Below are 18,976 nucleotides of genomic sequence, written 5' to 3' on the forward strand. Positions count from 1 at the left end.
ATGAGCGAGTTTTGGTATACCACATATCGTAGTAATGAGCGAGTTTTGGGAAAACGACCCATATTTAGCGGCTTGTTATGATGACAATAAACAACTTTTGCTAAAACCAGTTTAAGGACATGAAAGCCAAGTGACCTAACATTCACGTCCCGTATATAACTCAATTCACCCCATTTTTGCAATGAGCGAGTTTTGAAAAAACGGTCCTCGATTGCACCACACCGTAACCCAGAAAAACAAAACAAAAAAATACATGGCGGCCCTCGGTGGGCGACATGAGAGGATGAGGGAAAGATTGTGCATGTTTATTCCTAGTCACCTAAAGAAAACATCACAAGTCGATCGTCGTGAAATGCAAGTCACTAACTCAAAATATGAATAATTATATTGCAAAAGTATCGCTAACGTTATCGAGTAAATCTATTTAAGTCTAATTGTAATTACAGTGGAAAAATAACGAAGGGAGAACTACTTTATCAACGCAGGTTGAAAGAGATACACACTATAAAAATATGCCCCATGTGAAACTTCGGCCAGCAAATTAGATAAATAGATTTCAACAAATAACATTATTTACTACCTTTTCTTTTACAATCTGCTTTACGTCGCACCGTCCTAAAGCGACGATGAGACAGGAAAGGGCTAGGAGTGAAAAGGAAGCGGCCGTGGCTTTAATTAAGGTACAGCCCCAGCATTTGCCTGGTGTGAAAATGGGAAACCACGGAAAACCATCTTCAGGGCTACCGACAGTGGGATTCAAAGCCACTATATCCAGAATCCAAGCTGATAGCCGCGTGACTTATTAACCTTACATGAAATACAATGCAACATCACCATTAACTACAGACCATTACGTAAAACATGCAAACAAATACTTTTCTGGAACAAAATTGTGTAAAACTTAAAAATCCACCTGAATTGTAGAGAGAAAGAGAATCCACAATGCATAGCTGCCCTAGAACAAGGGGTACCGTACGGTAAAAGCATCAAACAGATAATAATTTTCGCACTATTTAGCTTAGCAGAGAATGAGCTTATATTTATACTTTTTTAAATTTTGAATTTCCCCTGCTGTAGGCCTGCAGCTATCCCTGATCAGGAAAACTTTATTTTTCTTTACACATACCGTACCGTACAAATGATGATTTACAATTGCCAATGAATCTCGTAAAACATATAAACAAATATATTTGAGATATGAAACAGGAATACCAAAACGAAGGAAGAAATTCACTGAAAATTTTGTGACAGTTACTCCCGCACCGAAGAGTAACCCAGTCACTTCCCAGCAACTGGCGGGTATGTGATACTTTTCTTCAAAGTACTTAAAACAGGGTTCGTAGTGTCTCTTCTTTTTAGAATCAACTTCTTTACCTGTGAACTGTTATTCTCAAACTATATTGTTGGATCAGAAACAACGCCGATGTTTCTTTTCCTGTCATCGCGACATTATATAATATACTGTATGATATCCTTCAACATCTAAAGCACCAGTCACGTTAAAACTCACCAGAATTGATGGCACATCATACACTTGTGATTTATAAAATTTAAAAAAACGCAATCCTCATCTTCACTCACGAAAAATGGATTTAGCTTTAGTTAACGCACCTCCGTTGTAAAACACTGCAAATTATTAATTACATCATTCTTGCACCACCGTTTAAAATTATTTTCGTCTCTCAATCATAATTCATGATCACGACTTTGCGGATCTCTCCGGGACTGATTTACTTTTCTCTGTAGTAACGTACGTTGGCTGATAGGTGAAAATGCTAGGATAGGCATAATTAGTTTTAACCTAGAAATAATAATATTATCATGTGGCTATTTCTAGCCGGATGCAGCCCTTGTGAGGCAGACCCTCCGATGAGGGTGGGCGGCATCTGCCATGTGTAGGTAACTGCGTGTTGTTGTGGTGGAGGATAGTGTTATGTGTGGTGTGTGAGTTGCAGGGATGTTGGAGACAGCACAAATACCCCGCCCCCGGGCCACTGGAATTAACCAATGAAGGTTGAAATCCCCGACCCGGCCGGAAATCGAACCCGAGACCCTCTGAACCGAAAGGTACTACGCTGACTGTTCAGCCAACGAGTCAGACAATCAAAATGATTAATGCACACAACACTATTTGGCCTATAACTTGTTCGAAATTTTCCCTATGAACACACTTAACCAATTTTTTCATTTTCACTAGATCTTCCCGAAATCTGAACATGGAAGTTGTACACTACACCTATAATTGGACTTACATCTAGGCACACAGCTCATTAAACTACAATTATAATGCGGAGGTAATTGAAAATATAAGATAAATATAAGTTAAGAATACGAGAACAAATAATAACATAAACACCATAGGCATTGTTCATAAAGAGCTTATTTGTTCGAACAAACAGCGCCTTGCGGCACCGAAAAAAGGCTACATAGCCTTTTAAATACTATAAATAAATATAATTTACGATTAATAATATTCAAATTTCCGTAAATATTTGGTAACAACACGACTTATACAAATCAAAACAAATACGCGCTAGCACTCCAGTTGTCGCCATTATGGGCAGATGGGCAGTTTCGATAGGTCGGTTAAGGCCCGCTCCCACCTAGTGGAATGGTATCGAATCGAACCGAACAGAATTTGTTTTTAACATGTGTTTAAATGGGAGATAGAGATGGCGATCGCCACGAATCGAATCGAACCGAACGGAACAGGATTCTCTGCCAAGAATATTTTTCGACTAGCGGAGCGGAATCGAACAGAATTATCAAGATTCGTGCAACTTTGTAGACGGTCGGGTCGAGATCTGTCGGGCTACCATTTGGCGGCAAATGTGTATCAGCTTCAGCTGGAAAGTCAGCTTTTTGTTGGATACGGTCGGGAACGCTCTGTTTTGTGATAGTTTATTTAACTTATTATTACTAGACACGGAAAAAATTATTTTACTTCAAAAATATAATTCCCTCTACTATAAGACCCACGAGCATTACTGCAAGAACGTAAAACATAATGCCTGGGAGGAAATAAGCTAGGCCATGAAAAACCAAACTTATTAGAATATTCAATTTTGTGGTACGTTACTGTAGTCTATATACAATTTATTTCATAATTTTTGTTGACTTCATCACAAAATCATGTTATGTTGGAGTCCACATACTGTATATCAGTACGATAATTGACATCACATCTCACATGGGATGTATCATTTAAATGTTTATTATATTTACAGTGAACGATTTCGTAAATAGCATTCCCTAGGTTTCAAACTATCACATGTGTGTTCCTAACAAATAGTAGGCTACTGTATACGAAATTGCTCTGCTGTTGACAATAAATGCACCTCACGGTCTTTAATTAATGTTGCAGACAGTTGGCCATGGGGTTAGGGTCGCGTAGGTGTGAGTTTTCATTCGGGAGATAGTGGGGGGTTCGAAACCCACTATCGGCAGCCCTGAAGATGGTTTTCCGTCGTTACCCCATTTTCACACCAGACAAATGCTGGGGCTGTACCTTGATTAAAGGTGACGGTCCTAGCCCTTTGCCATCTTACCTATCTGTGTAGGTGCGACGTAAAGCAAATTGTAAAAAGAAAAAAAGTTGCCACGGGACGCAATCTACTGCATTAAAGTAGTTTTAAAAATGATCACGGACTCCCATTGCATCTGAGGTAGCATTTCCTCCTGTAAAATTGAACGTTTCTGTTAAATTCTACTATCTGAAATAGTTGTTGAAATTGCAGTACAGGAACTCTGAAGTAGGCCTACCGTCCAAGGTTCTTAAACACTACTAGCGTCGAGACTTAGCTTCATCGCGCAATAAACATTCAAATAAAATTGAATACTCTCCTTTTGGCGCTCTTGTTAATTTCATGCACCCATAAACTACTCCGATCTCTCGTAATTTTCTGTCTCCTCACACCTTCTATCAGACCGTCCATTGCAAGCCTGAAGTTTCCCGTTGAATGCTGTTCGATTCTGTTCCGCCAGATGTGAGCGGTCGAGTGGAAATTTCGGCTGTTCGGTTCGATTCGATTCCACTAGGTAGGAGCGAGCCTTTAAGGTCTGAGCAGGACGAATAGAAATGCACAGTGTAACGACTTTTGCGGGTTGATACGTTCCTACACTACGCGGCGCTGGTGTAGATAGGAGGTGATCAGCTGTTTCCGAACATGTGATTCTAAATGAGATCTGATGTGACTTAATTCGGAATTTATCGTTTAAATAAATGATTTAAAATAGTGTGTTCATTATTGTGATGTTTCAGGACTGTGCATTCTGTTTACTGACCAATGACTGTGTTTATGGGCGACAGTGTTTTCGTTCAAATTAAGATATAGTGTTCGTTGTTTTGAAAATAATATGTGAAAAATACGTAAGAAATATTTTACATTTAGTAATAATGTAATGACATTACTTCTGAAATTGGCTCGTCAGTATCTTAACGAATATCTCAAACGTGTATGTGTCTATAGAGCTAAGTGATCTTTCATTAATTCACTCCGAAATCAAACTCAGTTGCAATTATCAATTATAACCTTAAAAACCTATGTTCAACTGGTAGTGTACATGCTACGTAATATAAACATATTATAGCTCTGAAGGCAGCCACATGATTGTTACGTACCGGAATGTCATATACATTTAATTCCTATATAACAACTTAAATTATATATTAACATGCTCAGTTTAATGAATCTTACCAGCACTTCACCCCATCAGTCAGTTAACTGGACATTATTTTCCGGGTATGTACGGGCCTGCATTTCATTCCTTACTTCGGTATCGTATGTAATGGAAAATTAATTTCGATACCAATTCCTGAGCATGTTCAGTACAGCACCCAAGTCCATGAGGAACAGTAATTGGAGGTAAACTATCCCGGCAGTCTTGAAATATTTCTCCCCTTAATGCTTCTTGTGCATTAAAATTTCTCACAACTTCCTCTACATGAGAAAACAAAAATGATAATTAATTCCTCGTCAAATCGAAATACCTGCAACTCCTCTGTATTAAATAAAATGACGTATGGCTTTTTGTGCTGAGAGTGTTCGAGGACAACTTGGCTCGCCAGATGCAGGTATTTTGATTTGACGAGGCGACCTGTGCGTCGTGATGAGGATGAAATGATGAAGATGACACATACACCCAGCCCCCGTGCCAGCGAAATTAACCAATTATGGTTAAAATTCCCGATCCTGCCAAGAATCGAACCCGGGACCCCTGTGACCAAAGGTCAGCACGCTAACCATTTAGCCATGGAGCCGGACTCCTCTGTATTGTTTTGCAGAGAACCAATACATGTTGTAAAATCTGTCACTTTCCTTGCATGTTTAAAGGTACCCACAAAGGTGATGAATAACATTCATTTTTGAACTGGTAAAAGGAAATATTTCTTCATCTTCCCAACTTGAAAATAGTGGCTGATCAAAGGTAAGCTAGCTGTATTTTTTTTCCTGAGCTGTACTTACGATTTTGGCATTCTCTTTGACAACAGCTTTTGCCATGGCTCTAATCTGACTGAAAAATGATGTTAAGGGTACTATCACTTAAAGGCAGATTTTGACGTGGAATAGGCGTCGACCACATTGAGAATAGAGTGGGATCTTTTGGGGGTGAAAAAATGCCGTTTTTCATTCGAATGTTCATCGTAACCCGACTTGCAACCCTGCTTAATCTTTTTCAATTTTCAGTTCACGAAAAGTTAACGCCAGATATTTTGCACGTATAAAACTGGATAACGTATAAAACTACCGAAAAAGACCACAAACTGTTTACACACTTCCACATTAAGCCGACAAAAAGAGCGCGTACATGGACATTCACCGACAGCAGCGCTGCTGGTAGCGAAGAACGCGTACACCGTGTCTGTTAACATGTGATTCAGAGGAAGTCGTCACACTATTCTTTTATATTCTTCCTGGTCTGAGGTATTGTAGTTGGTCTTGGCTCCAATTACCGCCGTCTCGAATTTGGTCTTGCTCAAATTAAGATGTTTCTTGTTACACCGTATGTGCGTTGCAAAGTAACAGAAAGGTCATCAGACGGATCAGGGACGAATGTGGTAAAAGAAATAGAAAATAAAAAAATAAAAATACAAATAATAATAAAAAATTAAAAATAAAATTATTTATTCTTGTGAAATCTCTTTCTTCTTGCGCTGATGATATTTTCTCGATCGCTGCACATTCGATTTTGGTCCTGCAGGACTGTTTTCTGCCTCAGTTTGCTTGGAATTCAATCGTCTTATCCATGGTGGAGTAATTAGACGTTTTACTTGCTTTTTGATGGTTTAAATTAGACGTTATAAACATTTGTCGAAAATTTCACTTTTCTTTTCAATGAGACGTCCAACGTGAAATTATTTCTAAGTCACTCTGTAGTGTATTATGTAGGCTTTAAAACGACACTTTGTTTTTCGAAATCGGACTGACGGTTTGCTTATTTGACGGCCATACTGTTTTGACTACTGACGTCACACATTTAGTTTTTTGTTTGTGTGTCAAATTGTAGTGTAAGAGTTCTTCTTTGCAATTACAATGGCGATAAGGTCAATAGATACGGAGATATCATCGATGCAAAATATCTCGAACCACCATTATTAGAATTCTCAGTATCTCGAAGTAATTTCAATTTCTTGGCCGTCATTTCTGTTCTTCCCGTGTATCTATTTATCTGTCACGAAAAGTTCAATTATACGAATTTCCCGATTTCTCGAAGCAAACGTTTCCTTCCCAAAAGCTGAAAATATTCTGAATTTCGATTGCTGTACAACAGTAACTCTGCAATACAGAATTTAAAGCTTGTGTGTCGTTATTCCTCAACGTACTACAGGCTACAGCTGGCTAAATCTTCCCGGTCGACTTCGGTATTTTTACATCTGCCACTGGTGCATTCAGTTGGAGCTACATGAGCCCTTTCTGTATAAGCGTTAAATGCAGTGGGTATTCTTCGATCCTACATACAGAGTCAAATGTGAATAATAGTGTTTTCACAACAATAAAGAATAAACCAATGTATTTTTCTCAAGGTGATAACGGAGGTATTTTTAATGGTCCTCTACTGTATGTAATGTGTCAATAACGAGTCACTATAATAAGGGCTGTAATTAAAATAATAAAATACTTCGCGTGCATTTTATATGGCGAATTACTATTTTGTCAACTCGTAGATACATATGATTCGGTTATACATGGTCTAAACCGAGAATTGTCCATATCACGAAATTTCGATAACTCGCAATAATATTTAGCCACGAGGAATAGAAATGAATAGTGTGACGACTCTCTCTAAATCACATGTTCACATGTTAACAGACACGATGTACATGTTCTTCACCGCCAACAACGCTGCTGTCGATATAAAGGCAAAGTAGGCGCGGTTTTTGTCGGCTTAAAACGGAAGTGTGTTAACAATTTCTGGTCTTTTTTCGGTAGTTTCATACGCGCAACATATCTGGTGTTAACTGTTAGTGATTTTTTTAAAATTTCGTATGGCTATTTCTAGCCGAGTGCAGCCCTTGTGAAGCAGACCCTCCGATGATGGTGGGCGGCATCTGCCATGCCTGGCCATGTGTAGGTACTGCGTGTTATTGTGGTGGAGGATACTGTTATAGTGAATTGAAAAGTGAAAAATATTAAGTATTTGAGGAGTAGGGCGCATTTTTCCAAATCTTCCATTATATTTATCTTGTAACATCATAGTAAAAATATGCCCATGTCAACGCCAGTCTACTAAATCAAATGTTCCTTCCAGTCATGGTTATTCCATACTGGACTCCTCTAGTATTAGCTCTGTATGATCAAGTGCTGGTGATAACACAAAGTTAGTCTTGATAATCACCAGGAATTCATCTCGAAAAAGAGAACTAAGCCTCTCCAGATGAAGTTACTAGCATGATTCGCGATTAAGCTGAGCATGTTAACATATAAATTAAGTAGTTATGTAAGAAATACATGTGTATGACATGCGTATTTATAAGAATGATATGACAAGCCTCCAGAGGTTCAATATGTTCACAGCTATATATTTCGCAGCATGTACACTGAACAGTTGATATATTATTTTTAAGGTTATAACTGATAATTGCTACAGAGTTTGATATGCAGTTATTTTCGTGGTTTATTGCCGAAATAACACTTAGCGCAACTATGCACAAACGTTTGATATATTGATTTCGTTACTGACGAACCAATTTCTGAAGTAATGCCCTTATGTCATTATTAACTGTAAAATGCGTCCTACGTATTTTTCACAGATTACTTTCAAAACATGAAACACTATAACATATTAATTTGCATCAAACATATACAGTAGGCATACCACATAAACGGTATATAAGGAAAGCTGAGTAATGACACATACATTGCTATGACCCACACACTTAGTTCACTGGTCGAATTATGCAAATATCTGTGTGATACATATAACTGAGGCTACATTTTGACTGCTAAATTAAATCAAGGTATGGTGCCTACAGACGATTAAGTGGTTGTAGCTATAATATGTCTGTGAAACAGGTTCTGGAATCTGAAAGGAAACTGAAAGTGTTAAGTGTGTTGAACCTCAAGTCTGCTAAATATGGAGAACTGAACTTCAGTGATTTCACTATGACAGTTCAAAAATGTAGTAAAGGTAGTGTACCTGATAATCTAGAATATCTGGAACCTGCAACAAATGAAATATCGCATGTTCCAATCTACCCTGAAACGCAGATAATTCTTTATATGTACTGCAAGTTACACTAGCAAGATAGTCATTGAGAAATTAAATAAACATGGAAACTGTGATGAGTGTTAGGTAATGTTACAGTCCAATGATGAAATGCAGGTGGTATGTGATAGGTACCTTTTTCATACTTCTCACAACTAAGTCGAGGGGGCTGAAATGTCCCTCGCCTTTCTTGATTACCTTGTGTTCAAATGTCTGTGCACTGTGTCAAATTTTGATAAGCTGTGCATATGACCCTGTATTTATAAAATTAAATAATCAGCAAGATGCAGTTACAACATTAGTGATTCAGATTTGCGAACTGAATATCAGTCACCTGGATAAACTGTGCAGATGTGCTGTGCCTCTGAAAGTGATTGTTAAAAAGTGTGTGAAAGTGTTAAGCAATATTTTCATTAACAATTACACCAAAGCGATAAATGAGAAAAACACCTTACTAGAATTAGCTAAAAAGCTTGCGAGGAAGAGAAATGGCAGCGTCTGTGGTCATGAACTTTGTGATAAAGTGAGACCGCGTAAGCAGCTGAAACTCAGCAACTAACAGCTCCTTCAGTCATCTATCAGGTACGCCCCTTTGGTATGTAATTACTTGTTTTTAATTTGATAATTAGGCCCACGTAGCATTCTCTGTGTGTTTATCAAAATAATGTAAACAGTTTAATAATACAGTATGTGCAACATTTAGAGGTAAGAGTGTCCATTAAAGCAAGTACATTTTAATTAATTATATTCCTTCGTGTATCATACTGTTATTTATAAGTAAACGTTCTGATTTACAGTTGATGATGAATATCTGTTAACATAATTAGCGCAAAAACATCGCACTTGGATTCTAGGTTATGCACGTTGAAGTTTGATATTTAGTTATAAAAGCGTGTTAAATTTTCGTATTACTTCCAGAAAGTTTTCAATATTTCATTATTTTCGTTCTAGAAAACGTGCTTTGATTAAATTTGTAGACCATTCTGGGGAGGACAGCACTTACAGATCTTAAACAAAATGCTGTGATAATACAGTACAGAACTGTACACGTCAAACCGATACGGCGGCCATTTTTATTTTGCATTAAGGTCTGAGCAAGACCGACTACAATATCTCAGAACGCAATATCAAAACCAACATGTTGGGCGTCAAAGGGGGATCAGCTGCCTACTGTTCAAGGTTAGGGTGTCATCTAAATAACTTCATTTCAATGCGAAAGCTTCGCATATTAGGTTTATTTCCTCCAAGAACACTAAGATTAATGTCAAAACCATGTACTTTGTAGACAATAATTGGAATGATGCTTAATAAACAAGACGAGGATTATGAACGAATGTATTATAGTTAGGTTAATGCATTACCTTAGCCTCGTTTAAAATACGAATAACACAACACTGACATAACCAAACATGTAAGTAAATATGACATGCAACACATACATTTTATCTAACAACCAGCTGGTTCCACTTAACATGGTAATAAAGGATGATATCGTTCCTTTTATTAAGGTCACGATGGCGGTAGATTTGACGGAATCCATCAATGCGATCCTAACTGAGCAGTTACAGAAATATTAAGACAGATTTGCTACGGTAGGAAATTCAAAGTAAGTTAATGTGAGCATATAGACTGGACACACCTCTGTTAATCCACTATTTAGGTATTACATTCAGAAATTGGATACCGGTAGTAGCCTCAGAAATAACAGAACACTAATTATGTAAAATCGTATAATATGCTGTTATGTTATGACAAATGCTAATAGCTAGACCAACTTTCTCTCGATAACTGTGGGATACAAGGAGTTCCTGGTCAAATTTTAAAGCAAGTTGTAATAGTATTCGTACGAACCTATTCTGTCAAAAATATACATGATGAGACAGACCCATAATGTTAGTTCATTGTATGAACTGATAGACTCCTGAATATGTGTGAGAAATTGTAGAAGTCCATATCAGAAGCTCTGGTGGATACTGTGCTCTAAACTGAAACTAATAACTTCAATATCATTCCAAAGCAAATGTTATTTTCCTACATCTTACTATACCCATATCACTATCAGAAATAAAGGCATCATCAAAAATATTCACTAGGATATAAATCCTGTTGGAGTTGGTAAGATGTTCATAATTGTAAACTGACTCGCTAAATTGTACAGCTTATCCCAGCTGTTATACAGAAGGTCGCGGTTGGCACACATCTATTTTCTTATAAAACACCTTCACATTCGAGGTACTAGAAACTTCGAAGCAGCCGTTCCTTGAAAAGATATGGTCAAATCTGCCATCATCGTGTACATTATTAAAAAAAGAGCGCTATCATCCACATTTAGTGGAACCAGAAGTTTTTCTAAGGTCATCAAAAGTAGATCAAATCTTATCAAAATTCAACTCGTCTCCCTAAAATACTACCACTTTCTGTTGGAAAGAGAAGCTTCCTAACCACAAATCTTGGTTCAATACGTTGAACGGTTTAGCCTTTGACTTACTTTTCCAGGTGACTTAATTTTCCTTACATATTTCTCACTTAGAGCTGTATTTTCAGGGAATTTAAGAACTGAAGTACGGTATCTGCAACAGTACCATATCATTTAATCTACAACCTAGTACGCAGCATGAACGAGCCATTTTGGCAAATGCTACAGCCGTTATAGCACAACAATAGACTCTGTTATGCACAATTATTTACGCCTCTATAACATTATGCGTACCGGTACACAATATGCTTGTTTTTGCGAGTGGCTTTACGTCGCACCGACGCAGATGGGTCTTATGGCGACGATGGGATAGGAAAAGCCTAGGAGTTGGAAGGAAGCGGCCGTGGCGTTAATTAATGGGAAACCATCTTTAGGGCTGCCGACAGTGAGATTCGAACCCACTATCTCTAGGATGCAAGCTCACAGCCGCGCGCCTCTAACAGGCATGGCCAACTCGCCCGGTACACAATATGAATTACTCGTTAATGACTACGTACATACTGTATAATTAATAGCGCGGATGAAATAGTACTTCCTATCCTCTAAACACAATGTAAACAAACATAACCATATGGGAACCACACATCCCTTACGACCACCACGAATTCCACCATCTTCCCGCCAATCGATAGTAGCATTAAGGTCTGAAATTTTGTAGTCGGTCTTGGTCTGAGTATTGTAGATGGTCTTGGCTCCCGAGATGATTCGGGATATCAAGATTCTACTGTAGCGTCGCGTTTTTTGGCGGGCGTTTCAACGCTAGTCCACGCCGGACCGAAAAGAAACACTTTTTCACGTAAAAAAACATACATTTCGTACACACCTTGAACCTGCTGAGGTGAAAGATACAAATAGTTGTATTTCTTATACGCACAGCCCGGCTCCATGGCTAAATGGTTAGCGTGCTAGCCTTTAGTCACAGGGGTCCCGGGTTCGATTCCCGGCAGCGTCGCGAATTTTAACCAGCATTGGTTAATTTCGCTAGCACGGGGGCTGGGTGTATGTGTCGTCTTCAACATAATTCATCCTCATCACGACTCGCAGGTCGCCTACGGGCGTCAAATCAAAAGACCTGCACTTGGCGAGCCGAACATGTCCTCGGATACTCCCGGCAATAAAAGCCATACGCCATTTCATTTTTTCTTACACCCACAAAATAAAACAGTTCGTGTGTTCTTGTCTTAGTCCACAGAATAAGTGGCGTACAGTAGTCTACTCGTCAGGTAAAGCTATACACTAAAAGGCAAATATCGCCGCCCCATTTTTCTAATGGCTCATCACTGCTGCCTACTTGACTAGTTACATATTGAGATCACGAGACATAACCATCAACAAACTAACCTCAATGTGTGTACCAATAATGGAGGTTCCCTTATCCAAGTAAATGATAAATACCGGTACATGTTCATTCAATATATTTATAATTGAGTTGGTTGTAAAGCTTAATGAGGAATTTGGGAAATGCACACTCTCCCTCAACCTCGGTTAATTTAATGTTATATATTTCTGCCTTTATTTTGGTATATGCATTACTATAACCGCATTCTTCGGTGTTTGCCTTGGGTAAATAATTCAGCTCCCTTCTTGAAATTTGCTATCACTTGTCGGACTGAAGTGAAACCACGCTGTAATAACAGACACACAAGAAAATGCATTACATGTACAGATGTCGTATGTCAATAAGAATAGACAAAGACTAAATCTGCAAATCGTACCAAAGTCGTGACAAGACAAGGTTAAGTTAGGTTGATAACGAAATTTCGTTCCATTTCAACTGAACTGATCTTTATAGAGGAGACAAAATTGCTTTCCTTTTCGGAGGAATTCTTGCAGATTTTTCTTGCTTCTTAGATATTCTGATCGAATTCTGTATTGGACGAAATAAGGCCGTAATTCATTAAATGCTGCGTTCGTCATTTCACACCAACTACATTATTAAATGAATTATTCGGACATGCCAACCTGTAAAGTATGCTTTATTTATACCCGCAAATGGGAAGGGCCCCATACACGCGCAGACGTCTGGAATACTTACCTGCACAGACTTCCCTCCGGGAGGTAAGTCGGAAGTATGCAGTTGTCCACACACGCTCAGACTAAATGACTATTTACCGAGGAAGTTGAATACGTCACGCTCAGCTGTTTTCTGTTGAAGATTATGGGCTTCGGATGGTTGAAAAATGTATACGATCGAAATTAATTAGATAGTCGGTATAGAAGGTGAGTTGTTATTTGGACACAATTTAGCGCTCTGCACGAAAAGGACGCGCAAAAAATAAATTTCAGTTTTCATATTTGTAGGTTACCATATTTACATTTCTGCCGCAACTCTGAGATGGCGCTTTAGTCGCAAAGTCTCCGGCTGAATTCAAGCAGCGCTAGAATGTCAGAGACTTGCCTGCAGACTTTATGTCGGCAGACTTATCGGCCATACACACAGCGACATGTCTGAAGAGACTGGTTTGTGCAGACTTACCTCCGACTAAGTCTGCGCGTGTATGGGACCCTTAACACTAGTGATTTTAACAATACGGTCCGGCAGTGGCAATACATAATTCTCGCAAGTCGCGAAATAAACCATTACTGTTTAGGGCCAGATTAATAGTAACTGTAAGACGTCTTATCGGCAAGTAGGATCCCTAAATTGTATGGTTAGCGATGCTGAATCGAACCCAATAGTTAGAAAATAATAAATCACTACCTTCAGTATTAACTGGGGAAATGCGTAAGGTTGTACCCTTAGTGTAAATCACAGAACACCAATATATATGCTTACGTGCCAGGGAGTATAACTAAGTTTGTACTATCCACCGCCGTCTCGATCCTCCTATACTGCCTGCTCTATGCGAGCCTTTTTGCGACTACGCTGCGACAAAATTTCTCCGCTAGATGACAGACATAGACGCACAATGTTATAAACTTATTCTAATGACGACAGCCTACAAAACACTATGGAGTATGGTCATATGGTCACTGAAGCTCGTAAATTACATCAGTAATATTAAATATCGGTCATATTACCTGTATGAAGTCGCAGTTGGCCTCTTCATGCACAATTTAAAGATTTTCCTGGAGGAAGGCTTGGAGTGGCACCGTAATTTTTATGTTCTTGCCAACGCAATATCAAATAATAGAGGTCTTACGAACTTCGTTAGGATAATATCACTAACAGTTTGCTGATGTTCTTTGACTTCAAACTGTAACAAAACACATTCTGAAAGGTGGTTTTTGCTATTTGTTTTACGTCGCACCGACACAGATAGGTCTTATGGCGACGATGGGATAGGAAAGGCCTAGGAATGGGTAGGAAGCCGCCGTGGCCTGAATTAAGGTACAGCCCCAGCATTTTCCTGGTGTGAAAATGGGAAAACATAGAAAACCATCTTCAGGGCTGCCGACAGTGGGGTTCGAACCCACTATTTCCCGAAAGCAAGCTCACAGCTGCGCGCTCCTAACCGCACGGCCAACTCGCCCGGTATTCTGAAAGGGAAGACGTCATAAGTCCTCGTATTACGCTCGTACGTTTGAAGGACTTCGACAATACTGCACAGCAGCTTAAACGAACTCCTGCAGATGTTTCACCAGAGCAACAAAACAAGGTTTTGGGTATCGAACTCCTCCTCCGTCCTGATATACACTGACTGACAGAGCAAATGCAACACCAAGGAGGAGTGATTCGAAAGGGATGAAAGTTGGGGGAAAACAGAGTCGGCACGGAAGAATAATTGATGTTTATTTCAAACCGATATGCAGGTTACACAATGCGCACGGCATCGACTCAGTAGGATGTAGGACCACCGCGAGCGGCGATGTACGCAGAAATACGTCGAGGTACAGAGTCAATAAGAGTGCGGATGGTGTCCTGAGGGATGGTTCTCCATTCTCTGTCAACCATTTGCCACAGTTGGTCGTCCGTACGAGGCTGGGGCAGAGTTTGCAAACGGCGTCCAATGAGATCCCACACGTGTTCGATTGGTGAGAGATCCGGAGAGTACGCTGGCCACGGAAGCATCTGTACACCTCGTAGAGCCTGTTGGGAGATGCGAGCAGTGTGTGGGCGGCCATTATCCTGCTGAAACAGAGCATTGGGCAGCCCCTGAAGGTACGGGAGTGCCACCGGCCGCAGCACATGCTGCACGTAGCGGTGGGCATTTAACGTGCCTTGAATACGCACTAGAGGTGACGTAGAATCATACGCAATAGCGCCCCAAACCATGATGCCGCGTTGTCTAGCGGTAGGGCGCTCCACAGTTACTGCCGGATTTGACCTTTCTCCACGCCGACGCCACACTCGTCTGCGGTGACTATCACCGACAGAACAGAAGCGTGACTCATCGGAGAACACGACGTTCCGCCATTCCCTCATCCAAGTCGCTCTAACCCGGCACCATGCCAGGCGTGCACGTCTATGCTGTGGAGTCAATGGTAGTCTTCTGAGCGGACGCCGGGAGTGCAGGCCTCCTTCAACCAATCGACGGGAAATTGTTCTGGTCGATATTGGAACAGCCAGGGTGTCTTGCACATCTGAAGAATGGCGGTTGACGTGGCGTGCGGGGCTGCCACCGCTTGGCGGCGGATGCGCCGATCCTCGCGTGCTGACGTCACTCGGGCTGCGCCTGGACCCCTCGCACGTGCCACATGTCCCTGCGCCAACCATCTTCGCCACAGGCGCTGCACCGTGGACACATCCCTATGGGTATCGGCTGCGATTTGACGAAGCGACCAACCTGCCCTTCTCAGCCCGATCACCATACCCCTCGTAAAGTCGTCTGTCTGCTGGAAATGCCTCCGTTGACGGCGGCCTGGCATTCTTAGCTATACACGTGTCCTGTGGCACACGACAACACGTTCTACAATGACTGTCGGCTGAGAAATCACGGTACGAAGTGGGCCATTCGCCAACGCCGTGTCCCATTTATCGTTCGCTACGTGCGCAGCACAGCGGCGCATTTCACATCATGAGCATACCTCAGTGACGTCAGTCTACCCTGCAATTGGCATAAAGTTCTGACCACTCCTTCTTGGTGTTGTATTTGCTCTGTCAGTCAGTGTATAATCAGTTCCATTTAGCGGTGTCGAAGCTTTAGGCAGTGAGATGTTGCTGAAACAAATGTCACACTCCATCCTCTCTTTAACAACACGAACCTAGTACCCGCAAATTAGAATTTGATTTCCTGTTCCTAGTTTGATTGGAATATTATCGTCTGGATATCTGAGGTTGTCCAAAATGTCTAAACATGAAGAGTTTGTTTTGTGATTGTCCGTCACAGTTCTTATCACAAGGAATCCACTATCCTCCACGGCTTTATTCACCTTCTGGAAAAACCCGTCATTCGACCGGGTCAGGAATGGAATGAATGAAGCCCCCATCTAGCAGCGAGGATGGAAACTGTGCTGGCTGCCGAAGCCTGTCGCACTCCTCCGGGGCAATGATTAATGAATGGCAGATGAAATGAAATGATATTCGAGAGTGTTGCTGGAATGATATATGACAGGGAAAACCGGAGTATCCGAAGAAAAACCTGTCGCGCCTCCGCTTTGTCCAGCACAAATCTCACATGGAGTGACCGGGATTTGAACCACAGAACCCAGCGGTGAGAGGCCGGCGCGCTGCCGCCTGAGCCGCGGAGGCTCCATCACCTTCTGAAATAAGTTGTAAAGGCACAGACGCGAGGGTAATCTGAGGATATCCAAATTTCTTCCTTCAATAGGCCCTTGCCGAGATAAAGCTGACAGCCACTTTTCTCTTAATTCCCTTCTAGACGGTATTTCATGGAGTCGTACCTTTTCTGGCTGCGAACCACCTTGCCGAGATTGGCAAAATGGTACACAAGTGTTGAATATTTCGGGGAAAGTATCTGAAGTTTCAGTTCTACGAAAAATATGCCTTGCATGAACAGGAAGAAACAAGTACCAACACCTTAATATCACTTTTGAAATATCTATAAGCATAACATGATTAATTCATTTCACAGTTCTATACAAAATATCTCATGTACGAACGGAAGTGACCAAACACGTTTACTCATTGTACGGAATAACTCAGGTTTTCACACACATTCATGCTCCAATAACACAATGCTACACCCCATACTGACAGCCAAGATTGTGCGTCTACTGCTGCACTCTTACGGCGACTTGGAGAAATATTGGTAGTCGCGCCTTCCTGTGTTAAACTAGTGGCATAGAGCAGGCAATATAAGAGGATCGAGACGGCGGTGGTACTATCATATCGGTCATAATGTTGATGTGATTAGAATTTAATTTTCATTCCTGATTTTCTTGTGTGTTTCAGCCAACGTGTTATCCAGGAAATTAAAGGATGGGACGTGTTCCGGAATCCACCACCAAAGACAGACAGTGGTTCCATGGCAAACCAACGATGCGTGGAAATCACTGTCAAAATGCTCAAGGTGGTCACGTACCTGGTAACGTTTATCATTGTACTGGTATCTGGAGTCATTGCGAAAGGCACAACGCTCTTCATGACGTCGCAGCTCAAGAAAGACAAAATCCTTCCGTATTGCAACAAAGTCCTCGGTAAGTTACACTTACTACTGTCAGGCTGAGTCAATTCAGAGAGTCTCAGGTTTGGTTCCCGGTCGGTTCAGTTATTTTAGCCGCATCTGGTTAATTGCTATGTATCAGAGACTGGCTGCTTTTGTTTGTCCTAATACATATCTCTTCAACGCAGGACACAACACTTCTAACCAGCACAGAGACACGCGATATTACCTCTCTCATGTGGGGTGGGTGGCAGGTGCTGCAGGGCATCCAGCCGTTAAACTGGGCAAAATTAGCGTCAACTATTGACCCCAAATTATCGGGAGAAACTCGGGAAAAGAAATTAAATAATTTAATATTTGTGCCTATGTAGCTGCCGTAAAACGCGATTAAATGCGATCAAATGTGCGACTAGGGGCCCCTAGCTGAGTCTGGCATTGTTTCCCTTTAATTGTGCCAAGATTATCACTTTTGTACTTCAAATCACATCTTTCTCGGTCAACTCTTGAATTATTTCTAGTGTCGGATTACCCAATAGGCAGAGTAGGCCGCCACCGCCGCTTATGGGTCCCGCCATCCTAGGGGCCCCAAGACAGCAGGTCAAATTTAGTAAACTGTGTGGCTATGTGAACTGCGGATAAGTGTACAAACAAATTTGCGAGTAGTTTCTGAATTACAGTGGCGAGCTGAGTTTCTTTCAAATAACGTCCGCCCTGCGAATGGCACTTGCCTTCCATACAGTTCATGAAGCATACAGCTCGAATTGTGTTACCGTAGTTTGTGATTAATAAAAATATCACACCCTCGCACTGTATTCACAACTAAGAGATATTATTAATATTATTATTATTATTATTATTATTATTATTATTATTATTATTATTATTATTATTATTTCATTTGTATGTTTATTCTTAATACTTTAAGCTGGAAGGTCTTCACATGTAATATTAGTAAATTGTTTTGTACAAGCGGATGGGAAAACAGTGCTATTTACAACTCGGAAAGTTTTCGTGAGTCATGTGGAACAGCCCAGATTCCGACGACGTGGCCTTGATGTTATTGTCTTGGCAGCCGGAAGAGGTTCGGTGCGTGGTCTTGGTATGGCAAGAGGACCTTCCACTAGTGACTGGATGGCCAGGATGAACCTAGACGCATTATGAGAGAGTAGGGGTAAGCTGAGGTCTATATAGGCATGTGAGAAAACTTTTGTAAAACGTGGTATATATTACAAATGGCGCCCAAGAGTGAGGCCATTAAGTATTTTATTTTATTCATATTTTATTATTT

General features: G+C 40.7%; 1 protein-coding gene across 1 annotated transcript in view; it reads left to right on the plus strand.

Annotated features, from left to right (window-relative positions):
• Positions 1-18,976, plus strand: part of LOC136871754 (chitin synthase chs-2) — a 286,502-nt gene that overhangs the window by 22,392 nt on the left and 245,134 nt on the right. The window contains exon 3 of the mRNA XM_067145304.2: positions 17,478-17,722. Within this exon, the coding sequence (XP_067001405.2) occupies positions 17,478-17,722 (245 nt within the window). The remainder of the gene's footprint in view (positions 1-17,477; positions 17,723-18,976) is intronic.

This window comes from Anabrus simplex, chromosome 4 (genome assembly GCF_040414725.1).
Source record: "Anabrus simplex isolate iqAnaSimp1 chromosome 4, ASM4041472v1, whole genome shotgun sequence".
NCBI lineage: Eukaryota > Metazoa > Arthropoda > Insecta > Orthoptera > Tettigoniidae > Anabrus > Anabrus simplex.